Source organism: Polyodon spathula, chromosome 3, assembly GCF_017654505.1.
Source record: "Polyodon spathula isolate WHYD16114869_AA chromosome 3, ASM1765450v1, whole genome shotgun sequence".
NCBI classification, from domain to species: Eukaryota; Metazoa; Chordata; class Actinopteri; order Acipenseriformes; family Polyodontidae; genus Polyodon; species Polyodon spathula.
The window spans coordinates 29,877,386-29,905,150 of NC_054536.1; the positions used below are offsets into that span (position 1 = coordinate 29,877,386).

The 27,765-nt window shown below is 38.4% G+C and overlaps 1 protein-coding gene across 7 annotated transcripts in view; it reads right to left on the reverse strand.

Moving 5' to 3' along the window:
* Positions 1 to 27,765, reverse strand: part of LOC121312955 (polypeptide N-acetylgalactosaminyltransferase 1) — a 207,168-nt gene that overhangs the window by 83,281 nt on the left and 96,122 nt on the right. For all 7 annotated transcript variants that reach the window (XM_041244968.1, XM_041244966.1, XM_041244965.1 and 4 more), the window contains one exon: positions 20,367 to 20,535. In XM_041244968.1, coding sequence (XP_041100902.1) covers positions 20,367 to 20,535 — 169 coding nt within the window. The remainder of the gene's footprint in view (positions 1 to 20,366; positions 20,536 to 27,765) is intronic.

Here is a 27,765-nt window from a genome sequence, read left to right on the forward strand (position 1 = left end):
ATTCTTCCTCCCATTTAGCAACACGTCATGACAAATACTTAACAAAACTGCAGCAAAGTGTCAACTTTGAAGTGTACCTACCTGTGGCAGGGCTGAGCCTGTGCATGTGTAAATAATATGTTTTGTTTGTAAAGGATACGTGTTTAATTTGAAAGTTTATTAAAAAAAAAAAAAAAAAAAGTTGTGTTAATTAGTGCCTAATTGAAATTCATGTGCAGCATGTGGCCAGGTGTTGATTGCCTGATTGAGTATGAATTAACCCTGGCCACATGCCTTTAGAAAGGGGAGGGAAAGCTCAGCAAGCTGGAGGGGAAAACAATGCAACCAACAACTAGAGAACACTATGTGTCTACCAGGATCCTAGTGTTTAGAAGAGAGACTCACTGGGGATTTTAATCCCACAACAGTGTATTTTAGTTTATGTTCAAGAGAATAGGTTCCTGGTGCAGGACCTCCCCCATAGCGGGAGTAGCACATGACTGCCTGTAGGCAAAGTTCTGTTTATTTGCTTTGTTTTGAAACTGTGTTTTGTTTTTGCATTTTATACTTTTTCCAAGTACACTTGGATGTATGTACGGCTACCACTGCTGGTTCCCTAGTGCCAGCTACCTACCACAGCACCTGCATGTAAATTCTGTTAATAAAAGCTGGACGCCTTCAACCTCTTTGTCTCTCTCTCTTGGTGGGTATCTATCAGCGGATAAAATATCATACACAGGATTATTCATAACCACTGCTTGACGTTATTTAGACAGTTGGGTGACTATAATAGTTAACTAAAACAGTGTACTTTTTCATTAACATATTCAGTAGAACTTTAATCAAATAAACAAATGTATTTCTTACATTGTGACAGTGACAAGTTAAGCTGAACAAATACATTTTAGGACTAACAGTCAACATGGAAAAATAAGCACAGTTATGATGAGTCTTAATGACATTGTTGAAAACTTCCCCTGCAAATACTGAAATCTTGCATAGCTAGCTAACATGAAAACATTGTTCTTTATGTTCCTCGTGTTAGTATTACATAACCCAGGAATAAATGCATATTTAATAAACATAAGCAGTTTAAAACATCTAATACAACCGTGAATCCCTTATAAAAATGACCATGGTCATTTTACCATATATACTGTTTTTGCTTTAGATTATCATTGGATTTCAGTGCACTAAGTTCACTGCTCTGAGTTTAAATTGTTCTACCTTTCATGTATTATTAACAAATACAAAATCTATCAATTAATCAATCGACATCAGAGCCAAAACCTGTAGAAGGCCAGATGGTGTTAAAGTTGACACACTGGTTAATACCCCCAGCAAAGTGAACTCAATTAAAAAAACTGCCTGGAAAACAATGTTGCCTTTCAGCAATAGGTCCTTCTTCCATGCTTTGTATTCAGACACACACTTAGTGTTCTTCAAGCCAAAGACCCACCCTAGTTAATTTGGAGTGTGTCGTTCTCCTAGATTCGGTTAATTGAAGTCTAAAGTGTGGTACAGTGATTATTTTACAACTGCCTGATGTCCTGACCCTTAAACAGCCTCATTTACCTCTTCCTCAACCCTGAGTCCGGTCTGCTGGTTCCCCAGGGAACCCTGCAGAGTCCTGCTGAGTAAGCACTCTTCTTGAGAATGCAACCTCACTGTCCAGTGACTGTTGGTGTTTCTTAAAAAGGTGACAGATTCATTAAACACTCAAGAAGAATAAGTCTTAAATTCCTCTTAACACCAGTAAATGTGTACAGGACACCCTGAGAACAATCTGCTGAATCTCAATGGATATATCCTGATTAAATATATCCCCCAAATAAATAGAACAGCATAAATCAGCACTAGCAGCTTTTGATGAGGCCAGGCAGTAAGGCAAATGTATGCTAATACATGGGACATCTCATCTTTAATCTGGAAGATTAACATTAAAGGGCATATTTTTTGACTACTGTAACTGGGCTGTACTGACAGGAGATCTTAAATGCAGCCATTAATCTTCCGTAAAACCTGCCAGCAGCATAATAGCTATTATTGCTGGTCCGCTGAGGGACAGGAATCCCTTTCTGTTTGAAGCAATTACTGCCGTGCTGCCCTGATGAATCTGAGAGACAGCTCCTGGTCATGAGGAAGATGCTGGGGTTGGGTGTGTGTTTGTGTTTAATAGAGTATTAGTATCTGTTTTTTGCAAAACTCATAAATGACCACTACAGGAGTGCAATTTTCTTGTTGATATTGCTATTTTTTACCTGTCTCCACTTAATTTCCAAGTGTGTCTGGTCCTGGTTTTGAGACCGTACAGTGTGCTGCTGACCCAGAACCCTTTACAGAAGTGGACCCAAACAGTTTGAAATTATGGTAGCCTACAATCATGATACTGTCAGCCAGGGGTTCTCCAACTCTGTCCTGGGAACCCCTGTGGCTGCGGGTTTTCATTCCAACCGAGCTCTCAATTACTTAACTAGACCCTTAATTGAACTAATAATTTGCTTAATTAGACATTTGTACTTGTTTTCAGCTCTTAAACAGTTGTGGTTCAAGTTACTTATTAAATGTTATAGCTAACTTGAAATATAAAACTGTTCAAGAGCAGAAAACAAGTAAAAAGGTCTAATTAACCAAATTAGCTGTTCAATTAAAGATCGAGTTAAGTAATTGAGAGCTTGGTTGGAATGAAAACCAGCAGCCACAGGGGGTCTCCAAGACCGAGTTTGAGAAGCCCTGCTGCAGGCCATATTTTTACTAAATAATCATTTTATTTTCATTTAAAATAGGAGGCTAGAAAGCCTAAGTAGAAGGGGGTATGGGGGTCCTCCCCCAGCCCAGGTGCAGAGGGCAACAAAGGAATTATATTTCAAGCACAAAAACAATGTCACACTATGTAGCTAACATAATACCAAGTGAGACAGAAGAGAAGAATGTGAAGCAATTTCTAAATTAAAGACAGAAGATAAGATCACTTTGATCTACAAATTACATTTATATACACAAACGGTTTGGGATATTTCTTACTAATTTTACTAATACAGATTTGCACAAACCGACATAAGCCTTCCCACATCCATAGGAGATTAGCATGAGCTATGGGAAATCTGGAGAAGCTTCCCTTTTTGGCTGGTGCTGCAATATGCAGCTTACTGTCTTTAATTTGTATTGCATTAAAGTACAACCACTTACTGTAGAAATCACATTAATGTTTATGTAGGACCCTGGAAAAGGGTAAAGATTATTAACATAGATAGTATGCAGTCTATTTAAGACTTTCAATATGTAATAGTGTTGTGGCTCAATTTTGTCAGAACGTGAGGCACTCGGATCGATCAGCCAACTATACAGCTAGTGAGTGTGTAGGAGTAAAACTTTTCAAAGTGAAAGCACACACAGAATTAACTCATTAATGCCTACATTTTTTTTTTATCTGTTTGCACCACACCTTTTAGCACCCTAACGCTGAATGTAAAGGAATTTGACATTTTCTAATTTTTGCATTTGGAACAGCAATTTTTGACTGGACTATTTTCAATTATTACTACTATGAACATGAATTTTTCAAATTGTTAGCTACTTTTACCAATTGTACTGCAACTGCTTTGGTAGCTTTAGCAACCGATAGGAATTAATGTGTTAAGACATTTCATGTTCAATATACATTATGTTTTAAAATATAAAAATTTGCACAGTTAAATCAACTTACAAAAAAAAAGAAACATTGGCAAGTTTTATTTTTTTTGCAACCTGACATTGGCATCTCTTGCGGCCCTCAACAGGGTTGCCAGCTTCAGCTGTGGGTATACGCTTGGCAGTCTCCCTCTGTTCGTTTGAAGTTCCTGTGCTAACTGTAAAATGCATTCTCTCCTTGATAAATTCTTCTCCGTGCATTCTTTGTAAAGTACCCAGGAGTTGATGGCTGCTAGGTCCAATAATTTGTAAAAACCCTGAACAGACCACCGTCGGGAGCCAGCTTTCATGGAATACTTCAGTGCCATCTGATCGAAAACATCAACACCATATTTTGTTGCGTAGTAAAACTTCATGGCCTGTGGTATATATTTTCACTAGTCCCGATGCTGGTCAACTGACCAAAGCAGCGCAGCTGGCAAGCAGGCGCCAGCCTTCAAAATGCTAACTGAAAACAGTAGACTGCCAGTCATTCACTAAGGCAGAGAGTAGAGACTAATCTGACTACAGCTACACACATTGCGGACTGGTAAATAAAAATAATAAAGTAGAATACCGTTCTGTATAATCAAAAAAAACAATTGTTTTCTATGTGGCCGTCAATGTGACTGCTCCCGGGGCTTTTAGGTATAATGTAATAGATCTCCTTTATTTCTGAGTTTCATGCTTTGTAAGAATATTTAACACATACGGACATAAAGGTACATGAACGCGCAGCCCTGTATGTGCTACACGACTGGAGAAACCAAAAACCACCAAAATGACCGCCACGGGGCTTCTAGTGTTAAAAAATAGGTTATTTGCTTGTGAATCTTACAAACACTTTATCATACGCAATTTGCTTGCTGCAACCATTTTCTCAAACCCCACTTGGAAATTAGATTTGCTTCTTTTCCCCGCAAAATATTATAGATCATCTTTAATTCAGTACAAGTGACAGCACCAGGTTACACAATTACTAAGCGCTAATGCAGGGGGGGTGTCTGAAAGGTGTGGAAAAACATTTGGAAGATTAAACTTTTTTATTTTTTATAACCTTTATGCACATCGACTTACAAAAACAGCACACCCACCCTATATTGCTGTTAATTAGTACTTTCTTCTTTCTTCTCCTTCCCTCATATCTGTGGGTCCCGCCTATATCTTTACATCATCAGAAGATACTTAGTTACAGGTATAGAGAGTCTCTTTAGAATTGAGTATGACAATTATGTGGTCCTTTCCTTGACATTTCCCAACAATTATTCTGGTAACCACAAAATAGAGGAGTCCATCAATGAAGCAAAGAAGACATAACCTCATATGTAAATGTAATAAACTATGTGACCATTTTCACAGACAAGCTTTTTTGTGGATGTGTTTCAGTATTTGCAAACTACATTGTGTAATAATATGAATCTGTTTTTGAAAAAGCCTGCTTCCATGACAGCCAGTGAGGAACGTGAGCATGGAAGTCACATTTAAAAAGCCAAAAGTCTGAAATATGACGAAAAATATATTGAGCTGGGGTTTACATATACTGGACCCATGACTAGCCTGCAACCAGTGTGTTCTTTGTACTGAAATAGTTGCTCATGAAAGTATAAAGTCTTCAAACAAATGTGCTGTCTCTGAGGAAGTTAGCAAATCTGAAAAAACAACAGGATGCAACTTTTTCAAGCAAGCAGTGTGAATACTGAAGCTTTCCATGCATCCTACATGTGGCTTACGGATAGCAAAAAGCGGTAAGCCCCACACCATTGCTGAATCACTATAGCTCCATCTGCTGCTGACATGGCAACCAATATGCTGGGACCTGATTCTGCAAGTAAATTTTATATACCCCTTTCAAACGATTCGGTTGCAGGGCACACTCATGAAATAGCTGCAGATGTTTGTGAACAGCTTTACATGAAAGTGAAAAACAGTGACTTTTTTGTTATCCAACTCGATGAAATCAACTGGATGTGTTAATGGCTGCACAGCTCTTTGCTTTTGTAAGATACATTTGCGACGGGTCTGTGCAGGAGGATATATTGTTTTGCCGTCCACTTTCAGGTCGAGCTACTGTGGAAAGCATTCATGACACTTATTCTGAGGCAGTTAAAGATGCTGGGCTGGGCTGGGAGCACTGTACTGGTGTACACACTGACAGTGCCAAAGCTAATGGGAAAAAACAGTGGTCTGGTGACCCGAGTTAAGCACGTTGCACACAATGCTACTTGGACTCATTGTTCAATACATCATGAAGCTTTAGATGTAAAGCTATTTTCTTTTGTGGATGTCTGTGTTTGCAACGTTTTGGTTTACCCTTTTGATCATGCTTGCCTTTGTTTTACCTTGCCTAATGCTTCACTACATTGTCCTGTGCTTTTTCACCGTAGTCAAGCTTCACAAGTCTGGCATTCAGAAGCTCTACAAGCAGCAACTGCCTATGAATGCTAAATACAGTATGTACAAAAATCAATACTGCAGAAAGCTCATTAGTACCCTTTGATACTAATACATTGCTTAATATTAATGCACATCACAGACAAAGAGGCATATTAGGCTATCTCATGTTTTATTTTAGTAACTTGGCAACAAGTTCACTTAAAAAAAGCACAGTAATAACGCTGCATGATGTCCTTTTAACAACACTAGCAGCACCACAGGGACAAGGACTAAATTAGCATTTCAGTGCTAAGCAGGGTTTTAAATAATTCTGTCTCTGAATTATATGATCAAAGAAAACACAGAATACAATTTCAAATAATAATAACACATTTTTTAAATCCCGCTATCAAAGGCGATCAAGTTAAATGGTTGGATTATGAATTGAGATGTCATTCTCCGATTCTCTAATTTCTTTTAGGATAGCTACAGTAGCTGGTCAGTTAAATACTGCATAATTGCTCAGGGAGTATTATTATGATCAAAACTGGGCACACAATATGGTTTTAGAGAATACAGACAAGATCCAAAATAGCACCCAAAACTCAGGAAATTATTCACCATCTTATTTTATATTGAAAGAAATTGCTAACAAAGGTTTAAAAATCAATTCTCTTATAAGTGCTAACAATATTATTACAGCCCCCATCCACATTTTCTTTTGGTCCGATGCTTATATGTTATACTCTAATTTGGATTAAACAGCTATTCAGTAATATAATGTTACACTTTATTATTACTTCATAAAATAATAAAAGTCTGGTAATTTACTAAATTTGTCAAACAGATTTTTATATTTTTTGGTATAACAAACTTTTAATAATTTATTGGATATTGCAAAAAGTTATTATAATACATGTGACTTTGCGGAAGTATAACTATGCATATAAGTGGCAATTAAAAAAAGCAACTGAAGTCACATACAGGCTTTTTATAAGAGAACAGCAAGTTTTTTTTTTTTTTGGTATTCCTCGCACAACAGGATTTCCATCCCCGGGCAGAGAGTGCACTTGACTTTTATATTTTTGCCATCGTTCTCAGTTCTCTCAAAGTAGTGACAATACCGCCAACCATATAAACGTAGGCCGTGATACTTGAAGACTTTTTTTTTAATTACGTCCTCTTGGATCTTTTTATGTTTTGTATAGTTTAACGCGGTTACTGAAGAAGATGATGTTTATGTACCTATCAGGATCTCTGGTACACCTTTTATTAAGCTCTGCATGCAAGCTAGTTAACCCGATTGCATAGTGTGCAGGCCCACAGTTAGCCAAACAAAAGTGAAACTAAGACCTTGATGCAGACAATGCTTGTATGCAAGCACTTGTGAGCTGCTTTCTGAAATTGGTCTTGGCAGTTATTAAAAGAAATCACATGTGACACATTTAGATATTTTATTTGTTTAGAGTTTTTGAAATTTACTTTGGCTTTAAAAAAAGAAAATCCCACAAATGTACACTTGTGTCCATTTTTCCAGTTTTTAATGAAATTTAAGCAGTTCAAACCCAGTGAATAACCTGAAATGGTACAAAGGTAAGCAGTAAACTGCCAGGGAGGTTAAAAAAAAAGTTTAGGTTACCAAAAACTGAAAAATAATGTACATTTCAGAGTTATACAAAAAGGCCTTTTTCAGGGAACAAGTAATGGGTTAACAACTTACAGCTGTTCTGCAGCAATGGAAGTAAATTAAGCCTTGAAAGTTGATGCTAACAATTCCTACAGGTGTCCCAACTTTTCTTGATTACTTACAAACCCTGTCTGTATAAAAACAGTGTTGGAACAGACTGTGTTACTACACCCTCTTAAGCATTATTTGGACAGTATTGTACTGCAGGAAGTAGTATATTGCTATCATAATGGCGAGAAAAAGGCAATTAACAAAGGAAGACAGACAGACCATTATAGACCTTAAAAGTGTACGTTTTTCCTTTAGAGAAATTGTAAAGAAAGCCAAGGTGTCAGTGAATACAGTTTCCTACACCATCAAAAGGCACTTGGAAACTGGAGGAAACTCTGACAGGAAGAGGTCTGGCAGACCCAAAGCCACAACAGTCAGAAGACAAGTCTTATGGACCGAGGAATCCAAATTTAAAATCTACGGTTCATCACGCTGGCTTTTTGTATGCCATTGAGTAGTCGAAAGGATGGTTCCTTGGTGTGTGACACCAACTGTCAAACACGGATGAGGAAGCGTGATGGTATGGGGCTCTTTTGCTGGATCCAGAGTCGGCGACTTGCATAGAGTGAGTGGCACCCTGAACCAAAACGGCTAGCACAGCATTTTGCAGCGCCATGCAATACCCTCTGGTATACGCCTAGTTGGTCAGGGGTTCACTGGTTCAAGACAGTAGGCTTAAAAATCATGGAATGGCCAACACAGTCTCCAGACTTAAACCCCATCGAGCTGGTTTGGGATGAACTGGACAGAAGGGTGAAAGCAAAGCAACCTACAAGTGCAACACTTTGTGGGAACTTCTGCAACAGTGTTGGGAAGAGCTTCCCGTACAATATTTGATTTCCATTGTAGAAAGAATGCCACGAGTGTGTTCGGCTGTTATATCTGCGAAATGTGGCGACTTTGAGCGAAAAATTTAGATTAAATTTTGTTAAACAAAACGATTCCATGATTTCTTTTTTTATCTACAATTGTTTATTTGTTCTATGCTTTAATTTCAGAGTACATTGAGACAAACTGCGTAAATTTCAATAAAAACTGGAAAAATGGAGGTGTTCTAAAACTTTTGACCGGCAGTATAGGTGTACTGTAAAAGACAGTAAAGATAACACGACACACTAGTTTCTTTTTCTGCGTAAAGTAACTGTAATATTAATGATCTAACGCATTATATACTGCTATTTTAAGTTAAACACATAGTAATGGAGGGTGATCATAGTGTAGGTCTGAAATGTCTGTAACTGATCTCTGCATCTTTTACAGTAGCAAGGAGCCCTGCTTCCAGTTAGAAGTGGTGTGTTCAGTTGACCTGTCAGTTTGCAACATTGTGGGGTTCATAAAGCTGAGGTCTACTGTAAGGTTAAGAAAAAAAAAAAAAAAAAAAAAAAATACTACGCTGTCAATTTAAAAAAGACCTCTTAAACAGCGCTGTTAAGAGAGCTATGTATTCTGTTAAGGCCCGCCTCGTGCCCTGAGCCAAAGGTGAGGGAATTTAACATAACAGGAAGGGCCTTACCAGAAGATAAAGTCTTATTATGAGGGTTCTACTGCTATTAGAAAACTAATACGTTAAAAATAAAGAATAAACAGTATTTTTTTCGTGATTTTGTTTTCATTAGTTTTTGTTGCTAATGAATACAAACACTTTCCAAGTCATTCTATTAGTGATGTGGATTACTTAGAATTGCATCTGAGGTCTGACAGCCTTCACTCGGGCTTCATCCCAGTGGTGGATGCTTGGTGGGTATTTCCAATTGCCAAATAATAAAATAAAGCTTCTACTTACATGGAACTTTAATTCAGTTCCGGTACCTCGTACACAAAAGTAAACATGGTTTGTTAACTGTATGTAAAACATGTAAAATAAAAGCACAGCTAACACATTTTTATGTGAATTTGAGTACATGTTCAGGTGTTTGTGTAAGTTTCAGTATTCAAGTTACAGTCAGGTCTTAACATGTATTAGTGAAATTCATTTTTAAAACAGTTTTAGAAATTCAAAATATCTAAATGCCTAAAGGATGTATTAATCCTGATCGGGCTGTTTGTTCAGTAACTTGTTCACAGTGTGTATTCATAAAGTCAAAGACTCCTGGCTTTACAGAAGAGAGCACTGTGCCTGTCTTGTTACTGTGATATTCTGTAATGAAGTTGATCAAAGTAAATCAGACTGGAAGACACGTATGTGCCAGATGACTGGACAGTATTGTTGCTGGTAAATTGATCACCTTTTACTCAACTAGAAGTGAAATTAAGTTTCCTAGGTGTGGACCCAACTACAATATGTAGAAGTTCACTCCAATCAGCAGTGGGCTGATGGAGTAGCATGGCACATGCAGATCTTAAATTGTAATCTCAGCTGCGTCTACTAAGATAAACGTGCCAAAAAAAATTCAAACCAGACACCAGGAAATCCTACTTCTGTTAAATAATATTTTCAGGATAACCAAGGATAGGTGGTTGATGCAATCAAGGGCAATTCCTCTATGTTGTAAAATGATTCTGGCATATAGGTTGAATTAACCAACAGGAGTTCACTCTATGTGCTAATTAGCAGTGAAAACAGAACAAAATAGAAACTACAGTACTCCACTCCCCAGGAAATTCCCAAGCGTTTACTTTTAATAACAAATTGGAATCCTATTACACTAAAACTACGGATGTTTGGGGACAATCCACACATTCCATGGTACTTGACATTAAAATAGGCAACTGTGATCCATAGCAGTGATGTTTTCTTACCATATGTTACTCCTACAGTCCCTGCATTATTCGCCATTAACAACAGGAGGGTAACAATTAGGCTAACATCCTGCATTCTCATTTAGCAGTTCCTATTCCAAACAGGCCCTCATTATAGCATTCTTTCTGATTTCCTGTGCCGACATTCCAATTCTTTATACTCTCCTTACCTTTTCCATTATAATCTCACATGCAGCACTCTTGTCAAGGTTGTTAAGTGTTTTAAAAATAGCACCTTTTTTGATGGAGTGTTATTAAAACGTCAGTGTGCTAAAACTTAAATTTAATTAAAAAATAAAAACACGTTGAACCTTTGATTCTTTATTCTTTAAAAAGTCAATGTGCTAAAACTTCAATATAATTAAAAAATAAAAACACGTTGAACCTTTGATTCTTTATCGCCTTTGATTCTTTATCGCCTTTCACTTTAACCGTGTACAATTTCCCAGTTTTAGAAAAAAAAAAAAACGTGTTTTTTTTTACCAGGGCCAGAAAGGGATATCAATTTTGTTAAAATAGTCACATCACCAGTACTTGGATAAAACTCAAGCTTAAGAAAGGCATTTAGTCCAACATTTTTCATTCACAACTTTATAAATCTAATAAATTGTATCTGATATCCTAATAGCCACCTGAGCAAGACCTCCAACATATACTGCACAGGGTTCAGCTCCTCTGCATACTTTTCTAATAAACTCAAATAACATTAGGTTATTATCCTAACCCTGGTTCCCTGTAATATTAATGTAACCATTACCATATGGGTATTTACCTCCTAAAGACCTGAAACCTGAATATTGATATACCAAAAGCTGCTCAGCAAGCCTGTGACTCAGATCTCTGCGTCATTTTTCCTTCAAGTCTGCTGCAATCATGGACGCAGTGACCTTGAAGGTTAATGGTTACATTTCCATTTCACGGAACCAGGGTTATAATAGTTATAATAATAGCCTAACGTTCCCTTTCAAGTACGAAACATAACCATTACTATGTGGGTGAGGGTACCAAAGCTGACGCAAGGGCAAGATTGCAGAACAACTGGAATGCTACAAGGCTAAGCCAGGAGGCAGTGCTTTACCATACAGAATTCTAGAAACTAGTAGACAGGGATAAAAAACTGAGGGAGAAACTCAGTATGCCTGTATTGTAAGGGTTGACTGAGAAGCCAGCCTTAACACTAAGTCTGTAGAACCTAGTAAAGGTGTGGGGAGTAGCCCATACTGCTGCATTGCAAATGTCTCCGACAGATGCACCCTGGAATAAAGCCCACAAAGTTGCCATGCTCCTGGTGGAATGGACAGTGTCAATGTAGTATGCCAGGGCTGAACAGGACAGAGCGTATGGAGCTGTCACTGTCTGTCAAGACTGAAAAAGAGGTGGATGGAAAGCCTCCAAATCCACAGACTGGTTGACATGAAATGACGAAAAAAAGGCAGGATTGAAAAAATATGGGTTAACTGGGGGGATATAGGAGAGGCAGTAGGCTTGTCGTCGAAAAACCGACTGCCTCGTCTCCCCTACTATAGGCCAGGGCACTTGCAATATTACAGTGGCCGTCTTGATTAACAGTATAAGCTCTGCCGACAGGGAGAGCTGAACCTCAGAGGATGTGCTGTCAGACTCTCGTCCTCAGACGGGAACGCCACCCTCCTGTTCGCCCACCTCATTAGAGACCCTGATGGACAGTAAGTTCTCCTGTGGCCAATTGGCACTTGCAGCCCCATGGTGTGAGGAGGATGAGGAAGACCTTGAGGACTGTTTTCTGCCTGGGCTACTTTCCTGGGTGTGTTGTCCACTCTCCCTTGGCAAAGAGCCATGGGGTGAGGATGCAGCCACCTCTCTAAGAGAGGATGATGGGGAATAACGCTGAGCAGGAGTAAGGAAAGCAGAGTGCTCCAGAGCTGCGGGATAGCCATTTCTCAAGCATGCGCTTGGAAAAAGGGGCACAAAACTCGCAGAAGTCACGATTAGCCAGTGCCTCCTTGGTGTGTTCTGACTAAGTAGTAACAGCACCTGCCATGCTTGTCCACAATAGGCAAACTGGCCTTGCATGTCTCACAGGGATAGAACACGAGCATGATGCAAGGAGCAAGCAATGCCGTGTACAGATACAGTTGTACAGTTGCTGCTTCAAACTGCTTATAGATATCGACCGGGCAAGGTTTAGAACTGGACCAGTGACTTGGGATGGAAGGGTACCGGGTCGATTTGAGTCGGTACTGGTTCAGGAACTGGCTGGCATCAGGCCGGTTCTATGACTTTTGCACCGTGTAGGTCTGGGTCGGTACCGGTTTGGTGACTTTAGCACTGTGTTGGTACTGCTACCAGTGGAGTAACCCCGGTCCCGGTTTAGTACCGGGTTGGGAGAGAAGCGGGTCGGTGACCTTGGTACTGGTTCGGTACGAGTCCACTGGTAAGTCGTCACCACGGGTGCCAATGTACAAGGAAAACCACTCAATCGGTGCCATACACAAGACTGAGATATGCCTGCTTGTTAGAATAGACCAACAGCCTTTGCAATGGTGATGTTAAAAAGCTGTCCTTGGTACCGGGTCAGAAGCAGATCGAGCCAGTGACCTCTGTACCAGTACGGCAGGTGGCAACATACAGGGATGCCCACCTGGAAAAGCGACTCAGTCCGTACCATACATGAGACTGAGGGACGTCTGCTTGCTAGCAAGGACTAACAGCCTTCACAATGTTGATGCTAAAAGCTGTCCCCAAAACAGCATCAAGATACAATGGTAGGGACTGCAAGCAATCACAATCGAAGCGAGTAAGTCCAGTAGCTGCTTGTGTGCTAAACACCACGTTGCAGAAGGGCCTGCTCGTAGTATCTGTATAAAATAGAAAAACAAAAACAGTAAATGTAACAATTACAGAAATGATATAAAATAGATAAGCTCCAGCTGGAGCTATGAAGCCTGGGGGGAGAGCAAAGTCACACGACTTATGTTGCTGGATCCCTGGGAAGGAGAGACTTGAGCCGCTGGCTTCACAGGGCACAAGGCAGCAGCGGGACATAACAAGCAACAAACTGTACTGCACACAAATATGCGTAAACAGAAAAACTATTACAGCGATTAGTTTAATTATTACATTCATAAAATGTGAAATATATACAGATATAAGCAACAATACGTATCTGAACAAGGCTCTCCATCAGGTCAGTCTTGAAAGGAAAAATGACGCAGAGATCTGTGAGCGTAGTACTTGTATGCCCTCGGGAGAGGGGCCAGTCACAAGCTCGCTGAGCAGCTCTTTTATATCAATATTCAAGTTTCCGGTCTTTGGGAGGTAAATACCCATACATTAATGGTTACATTTCGTACTTGAAAGGGAACCAAGGCCACAAACGGAGTACTGTAATGTTGTTTGCTCAATGTGCCGGTTTCCCATTTTCTTCTATTCATGTTTGTATAGAGATCAGTAAATGCACTGCACTCTCCTCCTGCTGCCCAGGAAGACAGAGAGCCTTCACCTTCTTGGACTTCATATCCCAATCAACATGGGTAACAAATGCCATTCGACAGAGTTAGTTGAAAAAAACAACATTTAGGCAGAACTTCTATAGTTCAGTACTCCTCTTTGGTGGCTTGCTGTTTAAATGTACATGCACACCTTGGCAAGGTCATAGTTTGCTTGAATTGTGCATGCTATACAGAACATTATGTATGTGTAAAATAAATGCTGTAAACCTGAACCAACCACTCTCTTGTATTACTGTTGTAGCAATCCAAAAGAATGGTTGGTTCAGTCTTACGATCTATATCATAAGTAAATTTCCACACACAGAAACATGCTCCGAACATAAAGGAGTAAATTACCAGGTCTCCCTGCTTCAATCTATTAAGCAGAAGAATCTCCCATGTAAATTTAGCTACTTTTATGTGGGCCAATAAAAATGTATGTATTACTGTTGTAGCAATCCAAAAGGATGGTTGGTTCAGTCTTACGATCTATATCATAAGTAAATTTCCACACACAGAAACATGCTCCGAACATAAAGGAGTAAATTACCAGGTCTCCCTGCTTCAATCTATTAAGCAGAAGAATCTCCCATGTAAATTTAGCTACTTTTATGTGGGCCAATAAAAATGCATTAAAAGATTAGTTTACTGTTGACGAGAGGACAGACTGATTAATAATGAAGCAGCGTTTTAAACTGGAGCGGGCCTCCTTGATATCTTTCAGTTTTTGTCGAGACTGAAATAGAACCAAGGGGGATAAGAGATAACAAAAGACTGAAAGCTTCTGTCACACACCAAGACAGACAGGGTCTTCTCTGGTTACCCACGTCACACAGCACTCTTTCAGTTGTGGGTTCAGAGTGAGCTGGAATTGTTCATTGTATTGATGTTTAATGGATCAGCGTTTTCTCTTCTCCGCATAATGGTCAGGCTTTGTGCTAAAGAAGAAGACGAGCCCAGGTCAAGGTCGAGGTCAGGTCAGGTCAAATGCAGGCTACACAGATGACACCAAAACATCTCCAATTGCATCTTGATGCAATCTGTTTGAACCAGCTGTCAAAAATGGTATATTAACTGGTATATCTACATACACAGTGGTTGCCAACAGAGTATGAAGCAAATATCACATTCACCAATAAGTGTTCCGTCTTCGTCATCCCAAAAAGTAACATGACCCTAATATGGCAGCCATATCAAGTCAGACGTAAAAGCAATATGCCGTATTACTTCAATTTGGCACTGCCCTCTAAATAAAGACGCCCTCGTATTGACGCCACAGTCATATAAATCAGCTTTATAATAGAGGCCGCCCTCGAATAAAAGCCGCTATCAATAGAGAAACAAAGGTATTTTTTCTCCACCCTACTAAAAACACACACACACACACACACACACACACAGTAAACAAATAAATGGGCAACACTGACTATGTACATGTAACGCCAACCGAAGAGACGGAAGCCTCAATCTAGCACGTACATTACAAACTAATGCACACACACACACATAGTAAGCACATTTTATTTTATGGTACAGTTCTGAAAGAAAATCCAAGATAAACTACTTACAAGACAGAGGTCCTTCAGAAGTTATAGGTGGTTTTGTTGTTTTGTTAAATTGTAATTCCCGTACACAATAAAAACAATGTGCTTACTATCTATGATAAGATTAAGTTTCAATTTCTCTTGCAGAGAAATTACAAACAAGTACATTACAGTGAGGAAAAAAAATAATGAGTAGTATATATTGAGTTTACACAGAAATCAAGCTGATATTCTGAGGTAATTTTTGGTGCAGAAAAACACCTAGGTCACATTCTTGGACTAAACTGCCACATCAACATTGTCCCGCCCCTTAACAACCAATACACACTGGTGATACGTTAGTACAGTACTCCCTGACCTCCCAACTCCCACCTAATAGGCTCTCGTTAACTGTCAGTAAACGTACTGTATTCAAGCCAGTGCTGCAGATCGGAGCCTCTCACGTGCCACTTCTAAAATGCCTTAAATCATGTAATAAAATATTGCAGAGTTTGTAAAGCATAGTATTATTAATAAAGGCCGCCTTCGTATAATCACTGCCCTCGTTTAAGGGCCGCAGTCATTTTGATCAATTTTAAATAAATGCTGCGGCACCAAATCGAAGTAATACAGTATTTATCTTGCAAGGATTATATAAGTGGACTGTTAGTTCCCGTAACACTGAAAATATTAAATTGTGAGCTGAAATTGTTTATCAGTTTGTAGAAGCTGTGCCACTGTCATGGATATGCTTAATAATAATCATAAATCACAATCATAGTAAATCATGAGAGGTATTTAAAGCAACACGATTGTAAAAAGCTTTGTCCTTGTATTTAAGTGCAGTGTCAGGGTTGAAGGTGCCCTCTGTAAAAGTAATATTGAGATGCATAATCTTGTTACCAATAATCCCCCGGAGAGGGAAGAAAGGTAATGCATCTCCCAATCCTAGATCACAATATCTGGCTAACTCAATCTAGCAAGGTTACAATACGAATATTAAAAGCTAAAGGCAGCCCACGTTACATAATCTGTATATAGAGCACAGCACTGTATGCAACTATTGGATCTGATGCATGTGTGTCTCATAAGGTACACTACAACCTATCGTCAATGTAATCCAGGCCTGCATTCTTTAATGAGGGACATGGAGAGTATATTGTGACACTGTGAGACAATGCTCTACCAGGAACCTGGTACTCAATGGCAGTTTGCAATGCACTTAGTTAACCTAGTATTATGAACCGGTATGCACCTTTTCATATATATATCCAACAAGTCTTCATAGAAATACAAACATTAGAATTATTATGAAGTACAGATTGGACAAATTTGTATTAGTTACATGCATACAACTGGGCGGATTGCAGTCCGCACGTATCACTGAATTCTGCAAAAAGATATCTACTACTGGTAATGTCAGAACATTGAATAGGAAATTTAAAATAAAAAAAACTGTCAGTGCATAGAGATGCAAGAAATTGATCCATGGTCAATACCGGGTACTATACAAGCAGTGAAATGCATTTTAAAGCATCTCTCCAGCTGGCTAGTTGGAAGTCAGGACCTATTGTATGGTATTAGCAGCTACTAATTACACAGCATTACAGAAAATGACCTACTACAAAATCACAAGATGACCACTTTTACACAGCCACATGTTAAACTTATTTTTCAAGATATGCGTTTGGTTTTGCAGGGTAAAAGGAGTTAGCCTTCCAAGCCTTAGGTTTAGGTTTCAGTCAGTGCTTTGAAAATCTGACCTGTGATTGGTTAAAAACTCATAGGAGCAAAAATAGATTGAACTATTGTCCTCACATCCAACCTGGCCTCTTATCATTTTGACTGACTCATATATTAAATTTATACTGCAGACTCAACTCGCAGTGGAAAATTAAATACCCACCAGGAAGACTATGGTTACCTCCAGGGTGCAATGCCCTCAGCCTGTCACGAACAACAGTCTTCCTTAGGGAGAATAACTTTCCACTACAGAAATAGTCTAAGTTTTACATCAATAGTTCATTTGGCATGTACATAATGTTATTTACATTTTAAACAGTGAGCAGATAGGTTTGTTGATTGTTTGAGTAGTACTGTTCATTGGGATAACAAAATACTGAGCTTAAGTCAAGTGATTTCATAAAAACACCAGGTGCTCACTGTTTGGTACTGTTTGAGTTGAGTTAAAATTGCCACAATGAGTTGATTAATCTGTATAAGTAGCCATTTGAAAAGACATGACTAATTAATGCAAGAACAGTGAAAGATGTGACCATGCCTTGCTTGAGTAATGAAGATCGCCTGGTTGCTATCAATCAATCTATTTTATATAGCGCCTTTCATAGTGGACCACCATCACAAAGCGCTTTACAAGATGCACTAACATCAGCTATTGGCATGGTTGAAGGTGGCCTTTCTAAGAGAAGTTACCCGAAGAATGAGATGTTCTGCTTCAACAATCAGCAGACTAGTCCAGAAAAACCAGAGGACCAGCTGTGTGAGGGACAGGCCACGTCCTGGAAGGCAGAGGGTCACCACACCAGCCCAGGACCATCAGATCTGGCTGATCCATCTGTGTAATCGTTTTCAGGCTAGAGCACGAGAAATTCCAAGAAGAAATAACCCGCGTATCAGCAGAAGGACTGTAGCTCGCCACCTGCATGAAAATGATTCGCATGCTCGGTGGCCATTCACGGCAGAGAGAGTGGTGGAGTGTTTTATTCACTGACAGATGCCATTTTGCCCTTCACAGACCTGACGGAAGGCAACGTGTGTGGAGACAATGTGGTGAGCGTTATGCTGACTGTTGCATTGTTCAAGCCAACCGGTGGGGCGGTGGAAGTGTGATGATGTGGGGTGAAATCTCCTTTAACTGAAGAACGACTTTGGTGCAGATTGAGGGCAACCTTACTGCTCAGTGATACATTGACTAAGTCCTTGAGGCAACAGTTTTTCCATTCCTGCAAGCCAATCCAGAAGTGTCAATTTTCCAGCAGGACAATGCAAGACCACACAGTGCTAGAATTACAATTGCACAACTTCAAGAAAACAATGTTGAGGTCTTGCTATGGCCAGCTTTTTCTCCTGATATGAGTCCAATAGAACATCTATGGGATCAAATCACCAGTGCCATCCACAGGAGACAAATGATTCTTTGGTCTGTATTTTTGTTCACATTTTCTGTGATTCTGTTTGATAGCTACATTTAAAATATTTGATTAAACCCATTAGACCCGAGTGTTGTGTTGCTTTCGTCACAGTCAAGACTTCTATCAGGTGAGGTAATACCGGCATAAACCATGGAGGTCATTCATTTTTGTTTTTAATTCATAACATATAAAGAAGATAGTGTGTAGATGTATTCAGGGCTTGAAACTTGTGTTAGATCTACACCTACTCCTGGGTTTCAGAACTCGCTAGGTCTATTACTGAATTGACCAGGTACCAGGAGTTTTAACTCTGATCTGAACTGATCACAATATTTAAAGCATGAATAAATCACATAATTGTTCATGCAGCAAATGAACAATTTTTTAAACTCCTGGCTCCTGATCATTTAAATAATATACTTAACTGAAGGTAGTTCTGAAGACCAGGACTAGGTTTAAGGCAAGTGCAAGTTTCAAGCCATGTCTATTAATGCAAAATTGTAATTAGTGAACCTTAAGTTCATATAATTGTTACCAATAGCAATGCACTGTGGTGAATTTTAGGTTTCTTTTTATAAGCATGTCACTAGAACGCAGCTACAAGAGTTTTGTTCACAAATGTTGTGAAACTTTGTCCCAGATATTTTCACTCACATTCAAATTTTATTATGAACTTTAATACAGTAAATACATTGTACTGATCCCATTCAGGATCACACTTACTACAAATAACACAAGCTTTTCAGAGCCATTAAAAAGCTATGTGAAATGTTTACTAAAAGCAAGTGGAAATTTCTTCTTTTCAATCGCTAGAGGAAAATGTTCAAATAAAACTCACTAAACACCAGATGCCAGCTACGCATACTCTGATACAGTCACAAAAGCAGCCTCGTTGCCAGGGGTGTTTTTCAAAAATTGTCACCCACATCGATAGATTTATTTTATTTGTCAGGTTAAATGGCCCTTTTAAACAACTGAAACACCACATCAAAAAATGCCAACTTAATCAGGTTTTTTTCAAGGGCTCAAACAAAAGTACTATTCTGGAAAATCTAACTTTTGGCATGTACTTATTGCCCCCCCAATTTCCGTTCATGTCATTAGTGATGCAACTGCTGTGAAGAAATAATTAAGGTAAAGTGACCTGCCTCCTCCCTGTTACACAAACCAAATGGATTAAACCTGACAGTTTTGCAATTTGTTTTATTTTCCTGACTGGAGTACTGTTGCTCCAATAGTTAATACCATTTTTCTCTAAATCTATGTTTACTTCGCTTTGAGCTTGTCTGGAGAATCCTAAGTGCCTGGACCAAACAGCCTTCCTCATTCCGTTAATCACGGGACTACGTGACCTTTCAACTACCTCACATACTCCGTCTTTATGAATGTAGAGTAGGTGGGGATAGCACAGTTGAAACATCACACATGATTTGAATTGGGAAGGTTCTTTTCGTCACATAAGTTATGGTTCTCCAGACAAGCTCAAAGCCAAGTAAAGGCAGACTTGGAGAGAAATGACAATTCAATTAGGGAGACACATAACCCAGCACCACTACTGAAAATGTATAAAATGCTATTAGAAACGGCATCTGAAGATACCTAATCCTTAAACCTGATTTTTTGCTTTGAAAACACCATATCTGGAAAGATCTCCTGAACCCTTTGCTGCATGTTAGAAGCAACAAAGCTTTTCCTGTGCATTGAATGTCCATGAAGTACTTACCCTTCTAACCTGACGTCAGGTAAAGACCTGTTAAGAGCGATCATCTCACTGGCCACAAGGTTGAACTGATTGATTTTAAACATCTCCTTCATTTTCTCCTGGTTATCTTTCGGGATCACTACAGGCTTGCCCATCTCCCCTGGGCCTTCCTGAGGCTTCTGGATCACCACTAGAGCAAGACACAATCAAGGAGAAATGTCAGAGCACACAGTCTCATTTATCAATGAGAGCAAAACATGAGCTTCAGTCCACTACACCTGCTAGGGAGACGCTGCATTTCAGTTTTAATCTCTGAAAAACAACTCTGTTGTTAGATAGCCCCCTGTAGAGTGCAAAACATGACCTGCTAAAAGCCACAACACACAAAGCTCAAATCGTGAAGCAGTTTATATCAGTCAATGGCAAATGGAGTTAATGGCTTCTACTGTACCAACAAACACGCCAGTCATTGTTTACACCACCATGCGAGAAGAGAACCCCAAATATTAGCAGCAGTTTAAAGTCTAATAAAATAGCTCATTTCAATGGCTTAGTTTACAGGTGTGTTTTTACATTTCTGTCTCGTGAAATAAACATGGTAACTTTTTACATTTCCATGTGAAGCCTTTCATTTTCCTGGGAACATCCACTTTCCCCCCAATGTTATGCAAATGCATGAAGAAGGTGGAGGGGTTGATATTTAAAATTAGCCATGTGTAAGGCCCAGTTCGATTCCCATGCAATTTAGCAGGAAACAATATTGCTTCCATGTGTAGAGGTGGTTACACGAGAGACTCTCCCGAGGAAATCCATGTGACATTGTGTTTGACGTAAATGGTATTAAAGCTCTGATTTGATGATGGATCGTTCCTGCTTTTTTAATACTTTGTTTTAGTGTTGTCGCCCACACTACTTTTCACACATCATCTGCGGTGTGGCCATATCTTTACTAACAATAAACTGGGCCAAATCCGAGTGGTTGTTGAATAAGCCTTTGACTATTGAAAGGGAGGTGGTGGATACTGCTAAAGCAAACTGAAGTGAATCACGAGCTTGCTCCCCAAATTATTACTGCCTGCTGTATCCTGCACACTATGTCAGGACCTTAAGGAGGTATTCATGTATCAGAAGAGCTACCTCAGCCTGATATTAGGAGATGCAAATATAGCATCCTCACTTGTGCTGTAATTGTATGACTCCTTCTGCTAAATAAATGCATTGGAATACTGAGCAGTATTGTTGATTCCCAAGAAATAAGTTGTGAAAATTCCACACCATATTTTATTTTGAAAGTGGGTTAAACAATGTGTTGTGCATTGTATCAAGCTGCCTCATCACGTCCTCTTCCCTTATTATGGATATTAACACCCGAGTCTCTTCATCGCTCCAACAGACATAAGTGGAGGGTGGACACACGTTTTGCTCAAACATAACGAGGAGAAATTGCATGGGGGTATAGTTATACATACTTACACACAGTACTTAGTAGTACTTTACAATAAAGTCGTTTTGACAGTTGTTTGGAAAGCTATTTGCAAGTGTATTCTAGTACTGAACAGTAGATGTAACCACCTGAATTCACAAGCCCATGATGCAGTTTATCGAACATTTTTAGTAATACACTACAACGTTGTATATCCGACCCCCTGTGGACTGGGTGTATAGGCGGATATGTAAAAAAATCAGATTTGAGAACATCTATAGTAAAGCACTTACACATTCATAAATAGGTCAGTGAGCAAAAACATCAAGCAAACTGCTTTAAACACAGGGAAATGATTTGCTTTAAAAGTAAGCAAATGTAAACAATTATGCTACAAATACAGTGTTGCTATGCAGTTTACTATAAGCCATTTCCACACAAAGCTTTTCTTTTTTCTTTTTTTTAAATACAAAACAAAAACGGTAAAATGTACAGTAACTTGCAACTGATGGCTTCTTTATTAACTCTAGAAGTCCTTGCTTCCCTGGTTCTGCTTTAATATCTCTGTCACAGTACTTTGCGCTCTTTTTAGACATTGCCAACAGCCGATAAGCAGCTTCAGCTATTTTAACGGCCAGTAAGCATTGGTTTTATGAAGCTTGCTTTTTTTAAATTCAAATACATTTAAAAGCTACAACAATATCTGCCTGTGCAGACGCACACTGTTTGAGCAATACAGACGGGAGGAATAAAAATAAATAAAAACAACGTCAAGGATTTCAGTAATTTTTCAAGGTATGTCTCAGAGAGGTGGATAATGTGCAGAAGTGTCTTTGAATTTCTGTAGCGTTTACAAACTGCCAAACATACATTATTTTAACCCTTTGCGGTCCTATGTGAGACCAGGTCCGACATTACAATTTGCCCTTTCCTGTCTGACATCAAAAAGATGTCAAGCACAGGTCTCTAGCCAAAAAAGCAGAGAAATCCTTTCAATGGCCGAGTGAGAGTGACAAGATAGCTGCTTCTGTATCCAGCGCTCAAAGATATTTGCAGAGCTTTTTTGAGATGTTATATTAATAAAATAATGACTTTGATCGCATTATTGAGGAGTTTGGTGATAAAACGACTGATCGGGACATGATTTATCAGTATGCACTACTATGAAGAGGTATGTGAAAAATACAGCGAACAAGGGGTGGGGCGGGGCTGGAGATGCAGTACTGAGTGTCCTGTTGATATGCAGTGCCTTTTAAACCTGTTTTACGTTGAATAAAATTACTTTTAAACAGCATGTGTAAAAATAAACAGCACGTGTGAAAATATATTGGCCCTGACGCCCCTGATGGTCACTGAATAAATGGACTGCTAAGGGTTAAGTGACAAAGTTGGGGTGACTGAGTATAAAGACAGCGATTATTATTTTATTTTTTGTGAATAGCTATACACATCCAAGAATAAAAGGAATACGCTTTTTTTACTATATCGTAAAATATGTATTCATAGTTGCTTGTCATTTTGTGAGATCATGTATAAAGGCTGTATGCCTTTAAAAAAAAAGGTGGGATATTAGCTGAAGATATACAAATGCTTGTAAGTGTAGAGAAGCACGGTAACCACAGTTTCGTGCAACAGTCGCTGTGGTGACCAAACACGTGTGAGTAGTACTGTTGTGTAAAAATGTAGCTTAACATGAACAGTTGCATTTAAGAAATTTAGAACAGCAAAAAATAAAAACACACATAAGGTTTGTATGTTAGACACGTGACAAAATGTAGTGATAATAAAGAAAATAATTTTAAAGAAGGGCTGTAATGCAGCAAAAAGCTAAATAATTAAACAAAAAAGGAAGTGAAAAGGTTAGTGTATCAAACTGAAAAAAAAAAACCTCTAAAATCCAACGTGATCTTTCATCAGTAAAGTCGCAGAGTGCCTAAATAAAAAAGCTTTGAGTCACCATGAACAGATTTATTTCATCTGTTGCATCTTCTTAGCAGCCACAATTATCCCAGGTAAACAGATTTAGTTTTCATTGTTTACCATCAGGATTTTAATGGTCATTTAATTGCGCAGCAGATTCACTTGTTAGATAACGAGCTGATAATATCTCAGCCAAGAAACATGTACAGTAATTTAAGACGTTCCCTTAACGAAAACAGTATGTTGCAGAGTCTTGGAAAACATTTCTCAAAACTAACAATTTTAAGGTGAAAGCAGAAGGCACAGAAATACTTGGGACTGTATTTTGGAAGTCTGCTCTTGGAAAAACACAAAACATTTAGTGAATTAAAAATGAAATGAACTGCAGCTTACTTGATTTCACAAAAAAAAAACACTGCCACTAAATTTAGCTCTCAAATAGTGCTAATGAAAATATCAAATGTATTCAAATGTGCTTGCTGTGATGTATTTAATATCAGTAAATAATAAAAGGAACTTAACTTTAAACTTGTTTTTACTGAAACATTAAAACAGTAACATGTAGTCATAAGAGCTGTCTGTTACATGCTCTCGATCAGGACTTCACTAACACTGAGCATGGGAGCTGCAGCATGCTGTTTCCCATATTACAAGTGGACACAATTAAAAGGTCCACACACATTTTCAGCCAGTCTTATGTTGCAGGGGCCTTGATGCTCAAAGTCAATTTTTCTTCTTGCTGATCTTGCCTTGCTGTGAGCAATGCTGAAATAAAGCTCATTCATTGCACTAATGGAGTATCTTATCTGACTCTACAATCAGACCACTACTAGTCTAGCACATGCTTAAACCATGCAGCAGAGTGCACCATTTTAATCTCCTTTTTTCAAAAACTTCCCAGTGGAAGTTTAAATAATTGATGTGGTTCACTTCTGCTAACAAGGGGGCCGCAGTTGTAGTAGTTATTTGCATTACGATTAGCAGGTCACTTGTGATCCCTTTGGTTCACAGCCGCAAGCAGCTGCGCAGCAACTTTTCAAAGCTGTGCTGGGCTGTGCAGGATCTGCACAGATTTCTACAAAGAATGTGCATCTCTACGATTCTGTCCAGAACTGTGCACAACAGCGGAAATCTGCAATACGTTAACAACGCCACCACTGTACTATTTTGCGACGAGAGAAGTGTGTTGTGCTGGGTGTGACTTATGCTGTGATGATACAATACGGTGACTTCTTTCTCTGAAAATCCATGTTGTCAGCAGTGAAACTCGCTAGATTTGTCGCTAGTCGTTTTCACACTGATTTTGTTGCTAGGGAAAATCGCTTAGTTGGCAACACTGCCTGCACAAACCTAGTTCGATTCTCTTAGTGGCAAATTCGTCACAGAAGTAAGTAAAACAAATGCTTCCAGGTAACGTTACCAAATTTGTTTTGCTATAGTAATACATTTGGTGGTGCTTTTTCTAAATGAAAGTAAATTCTCTCAAATTAACAAATGTTTAAAAGAAGATATATATATATATACACACACACACACACACACACACACAAGTATATATATATCAGTATCGTCCAACCCTAACGCCTATCTCTTTCACATGAAGGCACAGGGTTTAACACTGACTTTGAACACTTGTCAAGCGTCAGCATTTAAAAAACAAAACAAAAAAAAGATACATTTGCTTTTACTAGTAGCTAAATCAGTCTTTTCGTGTTTCGAATCTGTAATGTGCTATTCGAATAGTTTATTTTTGTGTAATCGTGTATTCAACTATACTGAACCATCCCTATTAACCAACTGCACCATACCCGCTATACTTTGTCTATTCAGCATTAACAGTCCCCACACCAACACAACTGTAAACGGGACAGCCTCAACAAATACTCCAATAACTAAACCCCGCAATATTAAAACTCAAGAGGCTCTGCTGTAAATAAAAGCGAAGTACACTTCAACCAAACAATCAATAAAAGCATTAAAAACACAAAACTCTTATCGAAGAATGTAGTCTGCACAGCCTGGCAGGAACAGGAAAGGAGAGCAGCTATCACTAAGAGGCAGACACACTCATTTAGGGGTGCTTTGGCTTGTTTTGCCAGTAAAGTGTAATTGCATAACAGCTGCTTCAAGTTTATGGCAATTTTATCTCCTCTCCGAAAGCCAGAGGCCCAGTAATTTAATATACTTTTTATTTCATCTTCCTAGTCCAAATTCTTTCAATAAACGACGCTGGAAAATAAAATGATAGCGAGACATGTGAACAACAGTAAATGCATTTTCTGCTTTAGAATTCAATCCACAAAAGCTAAATGAAGAAAATAATAAAAAAAAAAGAAAAAAGGACAGAAGACCTGAAAGAAAATACAAGAATTTTCATAAAACCATGGTTCATTTTCACTGTCCTGTATCCACTATGCATATATTTCTCCAATTAGTACATGACTATCTATTGTGATGGTGTTTCACATTTGGAAAAGGTTTTTTTTTTTTTTTTTTACCTTCTATTATTAAAAAGCATCAATCCCATGAAAAGTAACATTTGATCATACTGTGCATTAGGACAAACCCATCACCGCAAAAAAGCTCAGTCTACCATTAGCTTGATTTCAAACAATTCACAAAATATACAGTTTGAATTTAATGGCCCATCAGGTCTATAAGTGTTTCCTGTATATTGCTTTCCATAAAACAGTAAAATCACGAGAATTATTCAAGCTGGCAGCCAGAATAATACCAATCCCACAAGGTTTCAATTTTATCCAAGCTCCTTGGCGTCAATGAAACATTGTTCTTGTGGTTTTACATCAAGAAAACCCTGTTTACACATGAATAACACACAATAATGTGACAGAGTGCATTGTGTTTATTTATTATAAAAATAGGAGGTTAATTAACTTCTCTTAGGATCTTAGCTCCCTCCCCATCGCACAAAACACACACAAAAAAGTAGAATATAACTTGTAAGATTTGGGCTTTATTTAACAGTGAACACAATCAATCAATTAATGATTAACAAGGGCGGATCTAGCCTTGTAGCTTGACGGGTTCAATAAATTCTTCAAGATACGCAAAAGGTTCCCTTTGACCCCACCTCACCCCAACAAATGTTTAATATACTTTAGTAAATATTCCTTTCAGTGCAGTTTGGAACACATGTGCGAGTAAATTTAATTAACATACTGAAAGTACAACTATAATAAACAATACTTGGAGTTATTCAAATCTAAGAATAGCTTCTGCCATTCCCCCCCCCCCCCCAGTCTTTCTCTATATGTACAGGTGTTTTAGTTTGTTGCATCACAGATACAAAATCATTGTCAACTATTACTGCTGATGTGGAATTCTGATTTTTCTTGATATTTTTTCAGTTTTGTAACTGCTGAACACCAGATTTTTTAAATAACTTGTGTATAACCTGTGAAGTGTCTCTGCATTTCTTATTGTTTTTCGAATAAAATGCACACAATATTTACAGTAGGCTCCCATAAAACCCTGCAAAGACAAAATATATTTTTTCTTTTGTTCATTTTTCTTTTTTATTTTCTTTTTTAAACAGTGAAAAACATTTTACAGCTATTTTTCCTCATCTAACATCTTGCCCCACGATTGCTAACTGGAACACTGCTGCAGCACGGCGATCCTGGTACATGGATGGCTTTATTTATTTATTTTTTTGGGAGGGTAACATTCTTTCCCTGCATTACTCTCAGTAAAAAATAAATACATAAATTAATTAATACATAAACACAATGCCATGAGATGGAAGGTCTGTTTTATTTTAAAATAACAAAATAGTTGTACAAATAATCTCCTGTATAAGCATTTCATTTCTATCATTATAAACTTATTTGTCAATCTTCATGTTTTAATAGTTTCACAAATCCACGGATTGTGCATGTCCAATAAATAACTGACATCGCTTCTGTTCAAATCTAGTTTAAAAAAAAAAAAAAAAAATGTAAATGTGGTAAATGGCAAACGAGGTTAGCAACAATAAAAAAAAATTACCGGTACATTTTTTGCCAGAGAATCTTTCTTGAAATGCTTCTAAACAGAAACTTATGTGGCTCTCTAGAA